The sequence below is a fragment of the Mchenga conophoros genome, linkage group LG12 (genome assembly GCF_057382185.1).
Source record: "Mchenga conophoros isolate Kocher_MC1m ecotype Shallow Benthic linkage group LG12, M_conophoros_male_GT1.1, whole genome shotgun sequence".
NCBI classification, from domain to species: domain Eukaryota; kingdom Metazoa; phylum Chordata; class Actinopteri; order Cichliformes; family Cichlidae; genus Mchenga; species Mchenga conophoros.
This window is the reverse complement of record NC_140537.1, coordinates 19,768,798-19,789,390: the sequence shown is the minus strand read 5'-3', so window position 1 is coordinate 19,789,390 and position 20,593 is coordinate 19,768,798. Positions and strand designations below refer to the sequence as shown.

Here is a 20,593-nt window from a genome sequence, read left to right as displayed (position 1 = left end):
ACATAGTACTTCCTCTTTTAACTGAAAAGGGAGAGGTCAAGCATTATCTCAGCTTATCTGACCTTGCACACATACTGAAAATAACAATGCAGAAGTATATCATGCTTATCTGACATCACACACTAAGGTAAGGAATGCATTTATGTTCTCTTTAACACTACGCTTGGTTATGTGAAAATATCTTGGTTATGTGAAAATATATGAACACACAGAATATAAGGCATACTTGGTTAGAATATAAGGCACACTTGATTATATTGTATTACAGAGATTTGGTTATAATGTATAATGTACAAAATCTCTTAACAGATCTTCTAGGCAGTTGTGATTGTGTCTCTTTAGCCCAACTAATACTGAAGAAGTAATCTTTATATATAATATGTTGGTATAATAAAGGCTGGTTTGTGTAACTTTTAAGGCCAGGTCTCCCTTGTAAAAGAGACCTTTAATTTCAATGGGAATAACCTGGTTAAATAAAGATTAAAATAAAAAATAAAAGGTGCTCCTCTGAGAATTTTCAATAAAGACCAGTTTAAATAAAAACGTTTCATCATTTGTGAACTTTGCTTGGCATTTCAGCTGCTTAATATTTCAGTTTCCAATCTTTCAGCATGACATTTGATCAGGAGAACAAAGAGTTCACTCTACAGTTTGTCATGCATCACATGAATAAAAAAAGTATTAGAGTGAAAAAGAGTGAAAAAGTATTAGAAGTATTAATATTTGTTTATAGTATTACTCAGAGAGAAAATATATTGAATATATAAAAAAAGAAATATGTATAAGAAGAGATTCCGTCATTGATTAGTGAGTTACATGGTTGTTAGTTACAGCAAGTTACATGGTTGCTTAGTAATGGTACCTACCACATAAACCAATGACACTGCTTAAAGTGGTATAATTCTGTATCATTGAGGAGAAGGATAATTAAATTCAAATGTGGTCAGATGTACAGGGAAATGGCAATGGCTTGCTTTTTAACCACAGTTATGTCACTGAGTACTCATGTTAGTTCTGATTCCCATTCCTACAGATACCTTAAACCCAGAACCAAGAAGACAGCTCCTTTTCCTTTTTCTTTGTTCCAGCTGTCATAACATCTTCATTAAAAGTGTAAAATTAAAATATAATCAAAGCTTATAATGTAAAAAAAAACACCTGAAAAAACCACTGAGTTTCTTGAAGTTGAAGGAAATATAATGTGTGTGAAGAGCATGAAAATTCAGCCCCAAAGATCCAACCAGCTCCAGCTGCTTAGCAATCCAACTAACTCCTGATTTAGATGATACGCTTCGCTTAGCAGAAAAATGTAGGCAGCCAAGTTTTTTTTTTCTTTTGTTTTAAACAATAAGCTACTGATTTTAAACAGCAAGTCGTCATCTCAGCAGGAAGCAAAGACCATACACAGCCAGATTAACCTGCAAGGCATGTGTAAGCTGCAGGCCCTGGTTGAACCTCCCTTCTTTCTGTTCTCCACACACTCTCCACCCTGCCGCCTTTAAGCCAGCTTCAAATACAGTTAATAGACTGTGTTTGGAGCTTAAGGTAGTTTTTCTAGCTGCAGGAACACCACAGTTGGGCTGCAGTATGCATGACTGCAACTCACAGTACAATGTAAGAAAAAGCAACATACAACATAAAGAAATGGTTTGCAAGCTTCATAACATCAAGAAACACAACGAAGACTTGCAAGTAAGGCTTGATGAAGCTCTGGAAAAAAATAAAGAGATCCTCCAAGAGAGAGAACAGCAGGACATCGAGCCAAGAGACATGCAGTGCAAACTCCAAGGCATGGAAGAAAAATACAGAGCGCTGCATGTAAAGCATAATAAAAAAAAAAACTGCACAAAAATCAACAGTTGCTCCAAGAGAAGAAGCAACTGGACATAAAACAGAAAGAAATGGACTCCAAGCTTGAAGACATGGAAGAAAAATGCAGAGTGCTGCAAATAAGGCTCGATAAAACACTGCAGATAAGTAAAGCGTTTGTTCAAGAGAAAGAACAGCAGGACATAAAAGAGGAAGAAATGCAATGCAAACTTGAAGACATGGAGGAAAAATACAAAATGCTCCAAATAACTCTGAATGAAACACTGCTCCAAAATCAAGAGTTGCTTCAAGAGAAGGAGCAACAGGACATACAACAGAAAGAAGAAAAACTTATTCTCCAGAGGAAAAATCAAAAACTCCAAGAATTTTATAATGAAATAAAGTACCAAATAACTGAACTGGAAGCCGAAAAGAAAAAAATGGAAAAACAATGCTCAGCGATGCATAGTAGTATCAATGAAAGGTTTTGCAAAAGCAACAACAACAGAAAACACATGAAGACCTGCAGTGTACACTTCAAGAAAGCCAGCGCCACACCTTTCAGTCACAATGAATTCGTTTTCCAGATGTTAACTTGTCATATTTTAGTAATACTTGAACAGCTGTTATAGTTACATGTTTTCATATCATATATAACATCAGTTTTTTTAATGTGTTTTTGATATGATTATTAGAACACCCAGTTAAATATTGTTTGATTATATACGCAGTAACCATTCCCGACCATAGGGTGGCGTTTATTCACTGATACGGTTACTATCGGCCGAAGAAGAAGAAGCCCCTCCCACTCAAGATGGCGAGCTAGAGGTTCTTGTCCACGCTGTTTTTGTTGACAAGTTATTTAAAGCCGTTTTACGCGTTAACAGTGGAATTACACCTTCTGTCGTGATGTCGAGACTCATCGTTAAAAACCTCCCTAACGGGGTAAGTAAACAGCCCGCTCGCATGTGAACACAAAGCGAGAGCAGCCTTTAATTTGAGCCCAGCTAAATTTCACTGTTCTCTGTGCAGATGAAGGAGGACAGATTCAGGTCGATGTTTGCTGCCTTTGGCACTTTGACAGACTGCTCGCTGAAATTTACCAAAGACGGCAAGTTCCGTAAGTTCGGCTTTGTGGGTTTTAAATCCGAGGAGGATGCAAACAAGGCCCTGAAGCATTTCAATAAGAGCTTCGTGGACACATCCAGAGTGACGGTATGGCCTCAGCCGCACACAGTCTGTGCCTCGAGAGGGAACACGCGCATGCTTGATGGTTTACCTGTCCTTTATTCTAGGTGGAGATGTGTAAAGCGTTTGGAGACCCCAGTAAGGCAAGAGCCTGGAGTAAACACACTCAGAGCTCAGGGCAGGGCAAACCCTCTGCTCCGGCCGACACTGATGGCAAAAAGGTAGGAAACACCTGTGGACGGGAAATAACAGTATTTGTAAACTGACACTCTGTAATTACAGAGGTCGTACTTGTATATAAAACTTACCATATATCTTTATAATTCATTCTTCCCTCTGTATATCATAATTTTTTGCTGCCTTACCAGAGAATAATATAAGTATGATTTCATAGAATTTGTGTTTTTAATACAATTGTGTGTGTGTGTGTTTGAATTTTAGAAGAAGAAGCAGAAAAAGGAATCCAGCAGTATTCTGGGAGATGTAAGTAAATTATAAACTTTAAAATTTATCTGCTCTTAAATTGAGATGTTGGTCGGGAGATGGGTGCAAGCTTTGGGAAAAATGCTCAGACCTGCCCATCTGGCACCAACAGCCATGTCATGTTCAAAATCACTTAAATCACCGTTCCTCTTTATTAAGATGCTCAGTCTGACGTTCAGCAGGTTATGGTTAAGATTACCAGTACACTGACCAGTGCCTCACTGATTTGCTGATTAGATATGTGGGTAAATTAGCAGTTGAACAGGTGTACCCAATGAAGTGGCCTGTGAGAGTACAATTTTTTAAAAATTTTTTTGCCTAACTCATCAGTTTTTGTATGATGTAACACTTAATATTTGGACATCGGCTCATATCTCATTTCAGCTGGAAGAGGAAGCAGAATTCAAGGAGTTTCTGTCAGTGCATCAGAATCGAAGCCAAGCCCCGACCTGGGCAAACGACACTGCACAGGAAGCACCCGATCCCGACAAGAAGAAGAAGACGACTCAAAGCAAGAAGAAACCTGCTTCAGATGATTACCTCAACTTTGACTCAGACCAGTCAGAAGAAGACAAAGAGGATGAGGAAGAAGAAAATGATGAGAGTGAGGATGAAGGTTGGTAGTGGTTGTGTTTTAATTTTGGGGTTACATCAACATCAAATACTGAAATTTATATCAGAGAAATATTGTTCTAAAGTACACACAGAAAATCAGATTAAACTATATTAGAAAATATTCATCCAGGTTCAGTGAATTATTGTTAATTGTTTGCTATGCTGTTGATTCCAGATGCCACTAAAGAAGCACTGAAGTCTGGCTTATCAGATATGGACTACCTGCGGTCAAAGGTGGCACAAACAGCAGACACGGAGGAGGAGGAAGAAGAGGATGATGATGGTCCTTTACAGCACACAGATAGTGACTACGAGAGTGGAGACAGGGAAAACATCTCAAAGGTCAAGTCTTCAGTGACCTCTGAGGAAAAGGACCAGAGTAAAGTGAAGAAACCTGCCAAGCAGGAGGTGACTCCTCTATCAGAAGCTGTTTTAAATTTTTACATTCTGTCATTGTTACTAGTTTGTAGTGATTCACACCAACCCCTGTGTATTTACTACAGACGGAGGCAACAACAGAGTTCACAGTGAAGCTGAGAGGAGTCCCGTTCAATGTTAAAGAGGTGAGCGAACAAGAAACTTCTCAGTGTCGGCACTGAAATGTTCACTGTATCACTCTGAATCTGTGACGCTAACATTGTTTCCTGTAACACCACTAGAAACAAATTAGAGAATTTATGACTCCACTGAAGCCTGCAGCAGTCCGGATTGGGAAGAACGAAAGCGGAAATAGAACAGGTCTGATAGTAAAAGTATTTAAAGTTTCTCATTTTGCAGCAGTCACCCACATATGCTGTATTCAGTGGCTTGAGAAAATATAATTGCCCACTTCATGATTTCTTTTTTTTTTTTTTTTGTATATTTGTCACATTTGCATGTTTCAAATCATCAAATTCATTTTAATATTAGCTAAAGAGAATCCAAATAAATACAAAATGCCGTTTTTAAATAATGATTTAATTTTTTTTAAGGGAAAGAGCCCATACAAACCTTCCTGGTCCTAAGTGCAATTTTTATTCTCCCCTTCTTAAACCATGAATTATTCACCTTTTTTTAAAAAGCTGATAGCAGTCACACACAGACCTGATTACTGAATCTAAAGAAAGAGATTAAAAAACACAGACATCAATCAGTCTGCAAGTTACCAAGCCATTTCTAATACTGTGGGACTCCAGTGAAACCCAGTGAGAGCCATTATCCTCAAATGGAGAAAACATGCAACAGTGAGAAACTTCCTGGGAGTGGCCGGCCTTCCTAAATGACTTCCAAGAGCACATTGATTGGTCATCCAGGAGGTCACAAAAGAGCCTAGAACAACATCTACAGAACTGCAGGCCTGACTTGTCTCAGTTAAGGTCAAAGTTCATGATTCAACACTAAGAAAATGGCATACATAGTAGAGTCCAAGGAGAAAACCACTGCTGACCAAAAAGAACCCAAAGGCTCGTCTGACATCTGCCAAAATATTTCTTGATGATCCCCAAGACCTTTGGGAACATATTCTGTGACAACACAAAAGCTGAACTTTGTGGAAGGTTTGAGTCTCGTTACATCTAACATAAAACTAACACAGCATTCTATAAAGAGAACATCATACCAATGATCAAACACGGTGGTGGTAGTGTGATGGTCTAGAGCGTCTTTGCTGCTTCAGGACAACCTGCTGTAGTTGATAGAGCCATGAATTCTCCACTCTGAAAATCCTAAGGGAGAACTTCTGGCCAACAGTTCATGCCCTGAAGCTCCAGTGGACTTGGGTTATGCAGCAGGACAATGATCCAAAACACACTGGTCTACCTCTAAATGGCTCAAAAAAAAGTGTGACTGAGTTTGAGTGATATGAGAGACTTGTGTCAGATATCACAAATGGCTAATTGCAGTTCTTGCTGCCAATGGTGGCACAAACGGTTATTGGGTTTGGGGGACATTCAGGTAGGTTTGAATAACCTTTTCCCACTTTTGTGTGTTTGCTTGTCTTTCTGCAAAATTTTACATATTTTGATGATCTCGAGTGTGACAAATATGCAAAAACAATAATTCAGGATGAGGGCAATTACTTTTTCACAGCACTACAGGTCTGTATGAACTGTATACAGGCAGATGCATCTTAACAGTGTGCTGTTGTTTTTTAGGTTACGTATACGTGGACTTGCACTCTGAGGAAGAGGTGGAAAAGGCCTTGAAGAAAAACAAGGATTATATAGGTGAAATTATTAGGACTTATTTCTGTTCATAGTATTTGGCTGTGTTACTATGAATGAAATGTTACAGGGTGTAAAAACTCTGCACAAAATATGAGCGAAAACATTTGAAGCCACCATTCAGTTGGGGAAACAAAGACATTTATAGATGTATTTCTCATTCTCTACTAGCTGATGAAGCCTAGACTTTGTCCTTGTGTTTTCAGGAGGGCGTTACATTGAAGTGTTTCGCGTGGATGCTTTAGCGGGAAAGAACATAAGAGATGGAAAAGAGAAAGAAACTGACAGAAACTTTAGCAGGAAGCTCAAGGAGGACGAGGAGGAGGAAGATGTTTCAGAGTCGGGCCGACTCTTCATCAGAAACCTTCCTTACACCTGCACAGAGGAGGACATCAAAGATCTGTTTAGCAAACACGGTGAGTTACATTGATTACACGTCTGTAGAAAGAAATGCGCTCTTGTCCCAAGTGTTTCATGGTTATAAAATCTCTGCAGGTCCTTTATCTGATGTGCTGTTCCCAATTGACACGCTAACCAAGAGACCTAAAGGGTTTGCCTTTGTAACCTACATGATACCAGAGAACGCCGTGACAGCGCTCGCTCAGCTGGACGGACACATTTTTCAGGTGTTTTTGTCAGAACTTCTTCATCACTCTACACCTCATGGCTGGATTCAAAGTGCAGTTCATTAAATTCAGCTGTTTGAAAACTTTCTTACACCTCTAGGGCAGGATGCTTCACCTGCTTCCCTCCACTGTGAAGAAAGAAAAGAGTGACTCTGATGCTGGCGGTCCTGGCTCCTCATCTTACAAACGGCAAAAAGATGCTAAAACTAAAGCTTTAAGTTCCAGGTAATCGGGATCAAAGTGACCGTCTGTTTCTCTGTTTTTCATGCTGATATTTTTTTAAGCTTACACTTGAATTCTCGGTTTCTTTCTAGTTCACACAACTGGAACACCTTGTTTCTGGGTACAAGTGCAGTGGCAGATGCTATTGCTGAAAAATACAACACCACCAAAAGCCAAGTCCTGGACCACGTGAGTGACTTTACATCTAGTTCACCTGCATTTACGCTCCTGTCTGCCTCTTTTCCTCCTCCTTTTTTTTTTTTTTACTTGAACAATTTATTACAATTTTTAACAAATTATAAAAATATAATACAAGAGAAGAAATAATAATAATATATAAGGGAAAAGGGAGTTCAGCACAACTAATTATTAAATGCCTCTTTCAACCTTATATTACATTAACTTGGTAAAAGTTATTTAAACTGCAGACGGCCACCTAATAAATGGGTCCCATTTAAGAATGTGTTCATGAATTTTTATTAGTCTCACAGGCAGCCAGCTGTGTCATCATTGTTATCCATTCTCTATAAGGAGGTAGCAAGAGTCAGAAAATCCATCTTTCTTTAAAGGAACAGAAGCCAGAGTCTTGAAATTCAGTTGCTGAACCTAAGATAAACAGTTTTACAGAGATTTGAAATATTTTCTCTTAGAGAAAAGGTTAACCTCTTGAATATTATTCCATCAAACTTTGAGTCCTGCAGAAGTTCAATGTACATGGAGAATTAAAGACCCTTGTAACCCCACCCCTGCAGGAAAAGCTAGCTGGCAGTAGATTTCACAGACAAGACACAGACAAGACCACTCGGTTGAGCAAAGGGTCTCACTTTTTTTTAGTAGCTGTTAGATTGAACTACCTGTTGGGTAGGTAAGAGTACATCCAAACCATTTAGACAGACCACTTTTTACCTCCAGAATTGACTGTATGGTTATTTATAAATATCTGTTAATTGACTAAAACTTTGAAAAATGTTTGACTGGATACCAAATACGTGAAAAACAGAAGTAATTCCAGCTCTCTGACATATACCTGGTTAACTGATTTGTTTATGATTAGTTTATTATTCCATAGAGATTTCATAAGGATTTGAAAAAGTCCCAACAACCTGCTCTGTGTAATGTATAGCATACTGACCTAGTGTTGGTGATAATAGGATCTTCTTTTTGATATTATGGATTCGTCCCACACAGTCTATACCGCAGCAATAGCCCACTGCTCAGGTCAGTTTCTCGCTGAAACCAATTTGGTTTATTATGACTGTTATAGTTTGGTAACCACATTTTCAAATGCTTTAGGCTAATGGCACAGTAATAACATCCTCTCAATCCAAAAAAAAATCCTCTTTTTACAGACTTGTGTTTTTCATTTCCTCTTTATTTATTTATTGCATGTATCTATGGTCCTTGCTCTCCCCTGCAGGAGTCAAAGGGAAGTGTTGCAGTGAGGATGGCTTTGGGGGAAACACAAATTGTCCAGGAGACGCGGCAGTTTCTGCTGGATAACAGTGTCAGCCTGGATTCCTTCAGTCAGGTATGCTTGATGTACTTCTCAGTGCTCTTGATCCAAATGCGTGAATGAAAATTTGAATGAAAAGTCCACGGCTTGCGTCCCTTCGTCTACAGGCGGCAGCAGCAAGGAGCAACACAGTGATCCTGGTGAAGAACCTTCCAGCTGGAGTGCAGGCGTCAGAGCTTGAGGAGCTCTTCTCACCTTATGGTTCTTTGGGCCGTGTGCTGCTGCCACCTTCAGGACTCACTGCAATCGTTGAGTTTCTGGAGTCGACTGAAGCGAAACGAGCCTTCACAAGAATGGCTTACAGTAAGGTGTGTGCAACCTTTCACCTGCATATAGTATGTTTTGACTGCTGGATACTGAAGACTTCTTATTGGATCAAATTCATTCCTAATCCAGTTCCATCATGTCCCGCTGTATTTGGAGTGGGCGCCTGTCGGGGTGTTTGTAGCCAAACCAGAACCAGGTAAACTCTCTCAAAACACAGCCGGGCAGTCTCTTTAAGAGAGAGCAGTATTTTCCAGACTTGAAGGGTATGATATGTATAATCAGAATCCACCATTGCTCTGTTTAACTAAGTATTAGAGAAGAAGGCAGCCGAGAAAGAGGAGAAGAAGATAGAAAATGAGGAAGAAGATGATGAAGAGGAGGAGGAGGAAGCTCTTCCAGGTTCTACGCTTTTCATTAAGAATCTTAATTTCAACACGACAGAGGAGAAACTATTGGAGGTGGGTACATTAATAAATACTATTATTATTAACTGTTTAATCACTGGCTGATGGTCATGGTTTTTATTTGTTCATTTCAGACATTCTGCAAATGTGGCAAAGTCAAATCCTGCACGATATCCAAGAAAAAAGATAAAACAGGTACCGAGAAGGGTTTCAAATATTTCCTTTCAGAACAAGTGCCGGCATGTGCTTATTAACTGATAATACAAATGGAGTGCTCACTATTCAACCACAAATTATGTTTTGGTTAAGAAAAGTATTTTTGTAGACTCAGTGGTAAGTTATGCTGCTGTAAGATTGTTCAGCATAACCACTTTGTTGATGGGTCAGTGATGGTCTGGTGAGGCAGATCCATGGAGGGAGGCACAGATCACTGCCATAGGTAACATTATGAAATGCTTGGACCTGCTGTCAGACCCTACACCGGTGCAGGGGGTCCTGGGTTCCTCCTGGTGCACGATAATGACCAACCTCATGTGGCAATAGTATGCAGGCAGTTCCTAGAGAATGAAGGAATTGATATCATTGATGGCCCCCATGCTTGCCTGAATTAAATCCAATAGAAAACCTCTGGGACACTTTTCAGTCCATCTGAAGATGACAGGTTGCACCTTGGACTTTCCAGGAGCTCAGTGATGCCCTGGTCCAGATCTGGGAGGACGAGACTTCAGAACCATCTGAAGTTTAATCACAGACAAGCACGCTGTTAATATTGTGCTAAACATCTGCTTTTCTCTGCGTAATCACTGTTCTCGTGCTTATTGTTCTGTCTTCTAGGCAAACTGTTGTCAATGGGTTACGGTTTTGTCCAGTATCAGACGGCAGAAGCAGCTCAGAAGGCCCTGAGGCAGCTACAGGTACCATCCACACCTCCTCAGCAACACTCTCGCAGCTTTTCTCCACAAGCAGGTTTTTGGCTAATGTCTTCTCTCTCCTTAAACCCTCCTTCAGCACTGTAAGGTGGATGATCACCAGTTAGAGCTGAAGGTTTCAGAGAGAGCCACAAGGTCAGATGTGAATCAGAAAGGTTTTCTTTTTCCCCACTTATGTCTATTTACTTACAAGAATATGCTCCTAAACATTTCAGCTGACATGTTTATGGTTAGAATTTGTGGTAGCATGAAGACATCGCTCGTCTTGTCACCACTCATTCATTTTTTTTCCCATGTGCAGGACAGCTGTGGTGACACGGAAGAAGAAACAAGCTGACAAGAAGCAGACGGGATCCAAGATCCTTGTGCGCAATGTTCCTTTCCAAGCATCTGTCAGGGAAATCAGGGAGCTTTTCTGGTAACACGTACACAGCTATCGTTTTTTATTATTATTTACGCTGTTGGAAGAGCTAAATTAATACTCACATTTCCTCCTTGTATTTCATCTTCTCAGTACATTTGGGGAGCTAAAGACTGTCCGTCTTCCAAAGAAAGCGGCTGGTTCAGGAAGTCATCGAGGTTTTGGCTTTGTTGATTTCCTCACCAAACAAGATGCTAAGGTTTGTGAGTGATTCATGAAACGAAGAAAATATACATTTCATCAGCTACTCAGAATATTATAGCATGTAGATTTGTAGGCCTCATCATTTGGCTACATGTCGGTCTGTGGGTGTCTCCATCGCCAAATGTATTTTATTATTTAACATTGAAGGGCAACAATAGAGGAAATGATCCAAGGTCTGTGACATACAGTACTTTCAACAGCATATAAAGAACTTTTTTTAAAATACTCAAGGTGGGATATTTTAATGTGCTTTAAAAATATTAAAATAGATTTTTGTGTTACAGATTTTCTGCTAATAGGAAGTTTAGAAACAATTTCAAGCCGGAAGCTGACATATCCAAGAGAGATAATATAATTTCAATTTCAAAAATCTAATTTGATGATCACAGTTTGAACAAATTTAATCAAAAGAAGTAATCGAACGAGTGTTTTGAGAAGAGCAGCCATCTGAATATTAGCACATACCGTGCTTTCAACCATTTTCACCAACATTCAGGGATAAGCATGTATTTAACTAATTTCTGGTTTTCATTACCAATTATTGGCCTTAAAACTGATCTTGTAGCATATTGTTAAAAAGGAGATCCAGCCAACATTTTTAAGCATCAGTCTTAGCTCAAGTGACTCAAATTAGTAAAGTGTGGCAATATTTATTTTAGAGGGATTTTGGCTGTCACACTGATTAGCAGTTGTGTTCCTCTCTTTCTATGTAGAAAGCGTTTGCGGCGCTATGCCACAGCACCCATCTGTACGGGAGACGTCTTGTGCTGGAGTGGGCTGACGCAGAGGAAACTGTGGAGGCATTGAGGCGAAAAACAGCTGAACATTTTCATGGTAAATCCACCAAATCCTTGTTAACAGGACACAATTAAATAAAAAGTAGGTTTGCCATTTATTCATTTTTTTTTTTGTTTCGTTTTATTCCTCCTCAGTCACTGCCAAAAAGCAGCGAAAAGCGGAAGTTATGGAAGGAATTTTGGAGACAATGGAAACTGAAGGTGGTGTGGAAGACTGACATCTGCAGCCTCCACACAAATCCTGACCCCAACGCTCTGTGTAAAATGGACTGAATAAAACATGGACCCGAATATCTGCAGAAGTTTATAATGAATTTAAAAGCAGGTCCAGTTTTCTATGGATTAACTAGTATTTTGTACAGAATGAAATGTCCAAGAGATCTGATGTACCTGACGACTGGTTTTTATATATGTATAAAAGCTGCGTACATGTTACTTTTTGTCTCATGTCTCGTTTGTGACAGTGACTGAACTACTGATGAACTTATGATGCGGGATGTCGGGCGGCGTCTTTTATTTTGAAAGTCCCGGCGGTAGTCGGGTGACTTGGCCCATCGAAGTCACATGATTTGTTCATGTAAACATGGCGTGCAGGCGGAACGGAGCTGACCGTGTTAGAAGTTTTACAGAGGTTTTAGATCTTTTAAAGATGTTTTTGCTTTTGTTTTGTATGTTTACGGCCGTTCGAGCAGAAATACGAACGGCTGTGATCGACAAGCAAACCGGACAGCTGTCTGTCATAGAGGGATATCAGGAGGATTTTGTGGCTTGGGCGAATTTCACTGATGATATTGAAACGTCAGGGTGAGTGTTTAGAGGCTGTTCTTGGTCTAAAATGTAAACTATTTGCCTCTAAAGGCTCGGTTTGTCTGTGCGGTTTGTGCTTGAAATAGGTCGTTGGTGAATGGTCAAGCTGGGTCAGTGCTGCAGTTTCTTACAGAAAGTAAGAAAAGCGTGTTGCAGCGTTGACTCCTGATATTGTTTCAATTATTCGGTTAATCGTTTAATGCAAGGGTGAAGAGCTCAAGGTCCGGTGTCCTGCATGTTTTAGATATCACCTTGGGTCAGCACGCCTGAAGCAAATGATTAGTGCATTACCAGGCCTCTGGAGAACCTCAAGACATGTTGAGTAGGTCATTTAGCCATTTAAATCATCGGTGTTGGCTAAAGGACACGTCTAAAACCTGCAGGACACGGCCCTTGAGGCCTGGAGTTCCCCACCACTTGTTTAGTGTATAATTTGCAGTTCCACACACAGTGTTTTACTAGTTTTACAGCCAAACCGATCCAGATTCTCTCAGACTAGTTCAAGAATTTAAGAAAAAATGAGAAATTATACATATTAAAATATTTGAGTTCATAAAGAACGTAAACAATCATCCCCTATGAAGCTGTAACAGAATGGTGTTCGGCAGTGTCAATGGTCTAAATTGTTTTCCTTGTTTTTTCGTAAATGTTGACTTGTTGAGCAACATTTAATCCTTGTGGTTTTGTTTTGAGGAACCCAAATTAGCAGAAGTGGCACACATGACACACTGAGAAATCTTCTGGAGGTCTTTAAAAGTTTTTCTTTGGACATTGGCTGGGTTTTTGTTTGTTCTGTTTGGGAGGGGAGATAATATTTTGTATCTTTAGGCACTTTGTTACTAGCAGCCTGTTACAAGAACACATCCTTTGCACCCATTTCTTTAGTTGCAAAAACAAAAAAAATAGAAAAGATAATACAGCATCCATAGTGTGTGGCCTGTGGAAACTATGAAAAGTGAGGAAACTGGCAGGTCATAAAGAAATCTGTCTTCTCTGTAAAGAAAAGGGTGAGCCACTGAGGTCCCCAGATTACACAAGAAGTGGACTGAAGATCAGTGACAACAGGTCTGATGGAGTGATAAATTTAATTTTGAAACTTCTGGTTCAAATAGCACCATGTATGGAGGAGGTCAGGCAAGAGGTAGAACCAGTATCTACAGCCTTCTGTAAAACATGGTGGACGCCCTGTCGTTTTTTTTTTTTTTTGGAGCTGCGTTTTAGCCAGTGGTGCTGGAGATCTTGTTAAAATTGATCAATCGGAATCAGAATATTTTATTAATCCCAGAGTGGTCACAGTTGCTCCAAGACAGTAAGAACAGTAATCAACTAAATGAAATAATATAATAGATTAAATAACAATAACATGAATAATAATGATAATAGTAATAATACATATAAATGCAATCTCTTACAAAGTTACAAAATATAACAAAATAGCTCTGTATGTAGAACAGTGCATTCACATTTTAATCCACCGTATAATAGTATCTGAAAAGCATGTGATTGACAGCTGCTTCATTTTTCAGCTTGACAATGATCCCAAACACACTGCCAATGCCATAAAGTCATACCTGGATAGAAAAACACTCAGTATTGAAGTATTAATAGTATTAAGCCTGGAGAACTATTCCTGAACCTACTTAAAGAAATTACACGAAAGTTAGTTTAAGAAAGTTCAGACTGTGCTGGCAAATTAAGATGGTCATACCAAAACTTGACTTTCAGTCTGATTAGATTTACACAGACTTTGCTTTTGACTTGTATTCACATAATTCAGTAGAGCACTGCACCACCTATTTTCCTAGCAAAATGTAAACAAATGGGGGGTGGCTCAAGGTTTTTGCACAGTGCTGTAAACTTCATAAATCTATTTTTTTTTTCTTCTGGAGATCGTTTTACATTTTTATGCTCCCTCTTTCAGCTGGTCTTTCTTGGAGGTGACTAGCAGCAGTCGGTACAACGACAGCATCCAGGCTTACGCTGCAGGTGCAGTTGAGGCTGCAGCAACGTCTCCGGTCAGTCTAACCCTCATTTGGTCAGACGTTAAAATATTTTTGGTTTAATTATTCTAATGACTAGGTATGCTGGTGTTTTTTAGCTGATCTATAAACACTGGATGAACACTCTAATGGGTTACTGCGAACCCTTGATGTATGAATCTGCCTACTGCGAGCGCCTTAAGTCTTTCATCATAACCAACATGCAGTGGATTCAGGACCAAATAGAGAATAATCCAAACTCACCCTACTGGTACCAGGTACAATGAGCAGGACTGAAAAAAATCCCTTACATGACAAGCTTTTTTAAAGGCCAGAAATCAGACTTTGTGCTATCTGTTTCTTCATCAGGTGCGTCTGACATTGCTGCAGCTCAAAGGTTTGGAGGACAGCTACAATGATCAGCTGTCTTTGCCAATAGGGTCATTCTCTCTCAACCCATTTGGCTTCCTGTAAGTAGTTATCTCCTTTTCTGAATCATTCAAACATGTTTTACCCTCTTTTGCTGAGATTTTAAACTTTCACTTGCTGTTGCCCAAACAGACTTTTCCAAATGGGCGGAGACCTTGAGGACCTGGAATCGGCTCTGAATAAATCCAGTCAAACCCGACCCATTGGCTCTGGCTCCTGCTCTGCACTGATTAAGCTTCTGCCTAACAATAAGGAACTGCTGGTGTCACATGACACCTGGAACACCTACCAGGCCATGCTGCGCATAATGAAGAAATACATTTTTGCCTTTAAAGTTTCTCCTCTAGGTAATTAATTGACGCAAGTGTGCCTCCTGATTGGTGATGAGATTCATTGGGATTGATCAGGAGAGACGAGATTAGAAATGAGCACATCAGAGGGACAGATCAGGTTGAGTGACAACAAAGTTAGAGAGGCAAAGGTTAGATGATTTGGACATTGATTTTTCCAGTTTAGCTGTTGCTGTTTCTAGATACCTGCTCACTCTACTTTTCAGATTTACAATACAAAAACAATGGTCCCAATTTTTTTTATATAATGGCAAAACAATTAGATATGTCCTTAAATGCTTGACTTTTGAATTCTTTAATGCACGTTTAAAACCCCAAAAGTACCCTAGCACCATTTTTGATGTAATTATTTTAGGGACTAGTTGATAGTGTGACTTCAGCACGTGCTCTCATGTTTTTCAGACAACTATGTTCTTCCTGGAAGAACTCAGGCATTCTCATCCTACCCTGGATCCATCTTCTCTGGGGATGACTTTTACATCCTAAGCAGCGGCTTGGTAAGATCTCTTTATACTTGACATTATATAACAGAATATGATTTTTTTTTTTTTTTTTAAAGGGAAAGCTGAGATTATCTTACTGCTTTTATTTTTTTTCTTTCTTTTTCTGTCTGTAGGTTACTTTGGAAACCACCATTGGCAACAGCAACCCTGCTCTCTGGAAATATGTTCAGCCCACTGGAACAGTCATGGAGTGGCTGAGAAACATTGTTGCAAATCGGCTCGCTGCTACTGGCAAGGACTGGGCAGAAATCTTCACGAAGTACAACAGTGGAACGTGAGTTAGTTTTAATCATCAAATAGAAACTGTTTGATCTGCTGACAAGGCTCCAGACTGTTCTGCTTTTTAGCTTGTGTTGATAATCCTCACTGAAGACCAGATTATGTAACATTTTGTTTTGTCCGTGTTGTGCGTATTAGTGAAAAGAAGGCCACTTTTAACTTTGCTTTGCAGTTACAACAACCAGTGGATGATTGTCAACTACAACCTCTTCACTCCAGGGAAGACTGACATCACAGAAGGGCTCTTTGTCGTGCTGGAGCAGATTCCGTAAGTCACAGCACCCGAACTTGGATCAAAATAGATCATTTATTCAGTGTTTCTATTGACAATATATAACCCTATCAGATCTGACCTTAAAACAAGCATTTTATTTTTTCCAATGCTGCAGAGGACTCGCCATTTACGCTGATAAAACTCAGGAACTGCTGAAGAAAGGATACTGGGCTAGTTACAACATACCGTAAGTATTTGGTGTGCAAACATTAAGGTAAATGTTAATCTGTACTTTAGATTATGCATGTGTCTTTTCTTTTGTCCATACTTCCAAATTCTTTCTGAAGGTACTATGTGGAAATATTTAATAAGAGTGGCTGCAATGAGTTGGTTGAGAAGTTTGGCCCGTGGTTCTCTCTGGACCAGAATCCTCGGGCTCAGATTTTCCAGAGAAACCAGACAGATGTTACAGATGTGGACTCGATGGTCCGCCTGATGAGGTACGGTCTGTGTGTAGCAGATTTGTATTCCCAAAACAAACAATCTCTGATAGATGTTGTAGTTAGGGAGAAAAAGGTCTCTTAATTCATGAGATACACTGTTCCTCCTCAGGTATAATAACTTTAAGGAAGATCCACTCTCAAAGTGTGACGGCTGTGATCCACCTGAGAACGGAGAGAATGCGATCTCAGCGCGGTCAGACCTGAACCCAGCTAATGGAACATATCCATTTGGCGCCTTAAAGCAGAGACCACACGGAGGAACAGACATGAAGGTTTTCATTTTCACATCTCCCTTTGCCCTAACCCTTTTACCCATCATGCACCCTGAAGATTTTTTTTTTGGTTTGCCGTAAGTAAAAATGAGTTTAAAAGAGATGTCCACTGAGTTTGAGCCATTGTGTGTGATTCTTTGCAGCTGACCTCCTACGAGATGTTTCGAGAGTACGGCATGGTGGCAGTGAGTGGTCCAACCTGGGACCAAGTGCCACCCTTCCAGTGGAGCGCTTCCCCCTACAAAGACCTGCTACACATGGGTCAGCCTGATGTATGGCGTTTCAAGCCTATAAAAGTCACCTGGACTCCTTAACTGGCATCAGTAGTTCCAGCTCTATGATGTTTGACAAAGGGAAATGGCATCACTGCTTCTCACAAAAATCTTTAAGTGGTACAGAGATTAATAATGTACCTCTATTTGAATAAGAAGACAGAAAATTAGATTTATTTTTTTTTGCATTTCTCTTTCTCATGCAAAATATGTGAAAATCATTATAATAAACCCAATAAATATGCACCTTTCTGTGGAGAAATCACCAAGTATTATTACTTACTTTTATGCTGATGAACATTTTCTGTAACACTTGTTGCAAATGTTTTAATCCTGGGATAAATCATTTTTGAGTTATTCAGTATTTTCTGAAGTTTAGATTTTTTTGTAAATAACTTTTTAAATAAACAACAGAGCGATCACTTCTTTTTAAAAGGCGTGTGTGTGCACGCGTGCGTGCGCGTGCGTGCGTGTGTGATAAAACAGGAAAAAATGGTCAAAGTGAATCAGGAGCTCAAAGTAAAGCTTGATGAAGCTCTGGAAAAAATAGACCCTTCAAGAGAAAGAACAGCAGGACACAGACCTGAGAGACATGCAGTGCAAACTCCAAGGCATGGAGGAAAAATACAGAGCGCTGCATGTAAAGCATAATAAAACACTGCACAAAAATCAACAGTTTCTTCAAGAGAACAAGCAGCATGACACAAAACAGAAAGAAATGGACTCCAAGCTTAAAGACATGGAGGGAAAAGGCAGTGTGCTGCAAATAAGGCTCGATAAAACACTGCAGAGAAATAAAGAGTTTGTTCACGAGAAAGAACAGCAGGACATAAAAGAGGAAGAAATGGTATGCAAGCTTGAAGACATGGAGGAAAAATACAAAATGCTCCAAATAACTCTTAATGAAACACTGCTCCAAAATCAGCAGTTGCTTCAAGAGAAGGAGCAACAGGACATACAACAGTTCACCCAATGCTTTTACTCACTGTATCCGCAAAGTGGCTGGTTATGAATACTCAATAACACTTCAATGAGTTACCACTATGTCAGTAGCTGGTTCTCTGACCCAGCACTTCGAGTTTATTCCTCTATTTCTTTTCTTAGGTATATTGAAGGTATGTTAAGTTCTTGTTGTGGCTGTTATTAGTTTGGATCTGAGTTTCCTTGTATATTGTTATTCATTGTTTATGGTTAAGTCCATCTAGTTATATTCTTTTGATTATTTAGATTCCTTTGTGTCATCACCTCTGTTAAGTCTCCCTTGTTGGTTAGTGTGTCTAATCTGTCTTGTTTCATGTCTGTGTGGTTCATGTTGTCAAGTTGTGTCATGTCTGCGTCCTGTCATGTTTCCTGTTTATTTTGAAAGTCTTGTTTCCATATTCTATGTGCTTAGTTTAGACTTCCCTGTGGCATCAATATGTTCATCTAGTTGGCTGTTTCCTCACATGTTTTTACTTCCCTGATCACCTCCTGTGTGATCCACTAATACTAATCAATTTCATGTAAGACAGAGTATCATTATAGTAGTGTTTAAAATTAGGCTTTTGGCTAATGTATTTGCATTTGTGGAAATAAAATTTAGCTAAGGTAACTAACAAGTTTATTATAAAGTATACATCTTTTTTGCCGTCAAAAGAAACAAAATACAACATTTTCCAATTTCAGAGTAAAGTCCTTGTAGAGCTGTCCAGTAATGAATTTACTGAAGTCTTTCCAAGACGTTCTAGCATGTGAACAGATCCAGAAGAGGTGCTGCACAGTCTCAGGTTGACTTCCACAAAATCCACAGTTCAGATTTATGTCCCCTTTGAACTTTGTCATATAATGATTAGCAGGATAATATTTATGAAGTATTTTGAATGAAACTTCTTTTACTTTATTGGGTACAAGATGCTTATTAGGAATTGTCCATACTCTTTTCCAAGTAATGTCACTGACAAAGGACTTCCAATAAGAAATCACGTATGGAACAAACAGAGATTCTCTCTGGAACAAAGCACAAAGATTCTTATTACCTTTACTATGGTTTGTAGACAGACTCTTCCTATGTGTGAATCCACAGGATTGGGGAGAGAAACAGGTGATATACAAGGTTGAATTTCTTTAAATAGCATTATAATACCCATAGGTATCAAATCAAACAATATGGCATATTAGTCCAATACGTATGGGGTGTAAAGTTGTGTTCATATATAAGAGACCATGCAAATAGAACTCCAAATTCACACTTCACACAGTCTGCTCCCACAGACCATGACACAATACAACTCCAGCAGAATGAATTTGATTCAACATTTGGCTGAAGCTGCCTCAGACTTTCTGCTGAAACAAATTTGGTATTGCTACCACTGAATATTCTGGATATATTATCATCAGCCCATTATCATCAATGGAGCTCCAGTGGAGAGGGTGCAGTCCTTCAAGTATCTTGGTGTTCACATCTCCTCAGACCTGACATGGGCTGCCCACATTCAGGCCCAGACCAAAAAGGCTAGGCAGCGCCTGTATCACCTACGACAACTGAGGAAGTTCAGGGTCTCTCCAAAGATCCTCAGGATTTTCTATACAGGCGCTGTGGAGAGCATCCTCACACAGAACATGACATCGTGGTTTGGGAACAGCTGTGTGAAGGACCAAAAAGCTCTCCAGAGAGTGATCCGTACAGCAGAACGCTGCTGCAGGATTGCTCTCCCCCCGCTTCAGGACACCTACACCAGGAGATGCCGGACTAGAGCAGCGCAGATACTGAAGGACCCGTCCCATCCAGGCAACAAACTGTTCCAACTTCTACAATCTGGTAGAAGGTTCCGCATCTTCCGGGCAAGGACAGAGAGACTCAAGAGGAGCTTCTATCCCCAAGCCATCCGTGCCCTAAACACACACACCCGCCCGCTCACATCATCTCACATCATCTATAATTGACTGAGACAGGACTCTCTTCCAGACACTAAACCAAGGAACAATGTACATTTCAAATTCCTTTAAATTTAAATATGTTTATATTGTCTATCCTGTAAAATAGTCAGATGTCCAAAATAGTCAGATGTCTATTCTTATTAATGTACAGAATTCACCTGCTTGCTGCTACTACTGCACATTCACCCAATGTGTATGTATGTATATATATATATATATATATATATATATATATATATATATATATATATATATATATATATATATATATATATTCTAATGCTCAAAATAAGAATAAAGATAATGAAGGAAACGGTTTCCAAGGCCTAATCCGTGGATCGACTTCCTTCGAGGCGTGGACGTCTATCAGCAGAGAATGTCCCTTAGTCT

The 20,593-nt window shown here is 39.5% G+C and overlaps 2 protein-coding genes across 2 annotated transcripts; both read left to right on the top strand.

The window, feature by feature from the left end:
* Positions 1 to 2,607: 2,607 nt before the first annotated feature.
* Positions 2,608 to 12,114, top strand: rbm19 (RNA binding motif protein 19). Its single transcript, XM_085294278.1, has 24 exons — positions 2,608 to 2,754; positions 2,842 to 3,024; positions 3,105 to 3,218; positions 3,439 to 3,480; positions 3,865 to 4,096; positions 4,271 to 4,503; positions 4,599 to 4,658; positions 4,755 to 4,833; positions 6,228 to 6,299; positions 6,503 to 6,712; positions 6,792 to 6,922; positions 7,023 to 7,147; positions 7,237 to 7,333; positions 8,562 to 8,672; positions 8,765 to 8,965; positions 9,054 to 9,120; positions 9,234 to 9,382; positions 9,463 to 9,523; positions 10,163 to 10,242; positions 10,337 to 10,392; positions 10,559 to 10,675; positions 10,772 to 10,877; positions 11,596 to 11,716; positions 11,815 to 12,114. Exons 1-24 carry the CDS (start codon positions 2,719 to 2,721, stop codon positions 11,895 to 11,897), a joined length of 2,766 nt encoding a protein of 921 aa, XP_085150404.1. The 5' UTR covers positions 2,608 to 2,718; the 3' UTR covers positions 11,898 to 12,114.
* Positions 12,115 to 12,235: 121 nt separating this feature from the next.
* plbd2 (phospholipase B domain containing 2) lies at positions 12,236 to 17,533 on the top strand. Its single transcript, XM_085294276.1, has 12 exons — positions 12,236 to 12,483; positions 14,408 to 14,501; positions 14,585 to 14,743; positions 14,835 to 14,935; positions 15,027 to 15,241; positions 15,647 to 15,741; positions 15,861 to 16,021; positions 16,199 to 16,294; positions 16,416 to 16,487; positions 16,588 to 16,740; positions 16,853 to 17,015; positions 17,159 to 17,533. Exons 1-12 carry the CDS (start codon positions 12,263 to 12,265, stop codon positions 17,327 to 17,329), a joined length of 1,701 nt encoding a protein of 566 aa, XP_085150402.1. The 5' UTR covers positions 12,236 to 12,262; the 3' UTR covers positions 17,330 to 17,533.
* The last annotated feature ends 3,060 nt before the right edge of the window (positions 17,534 to 20,593 follow it).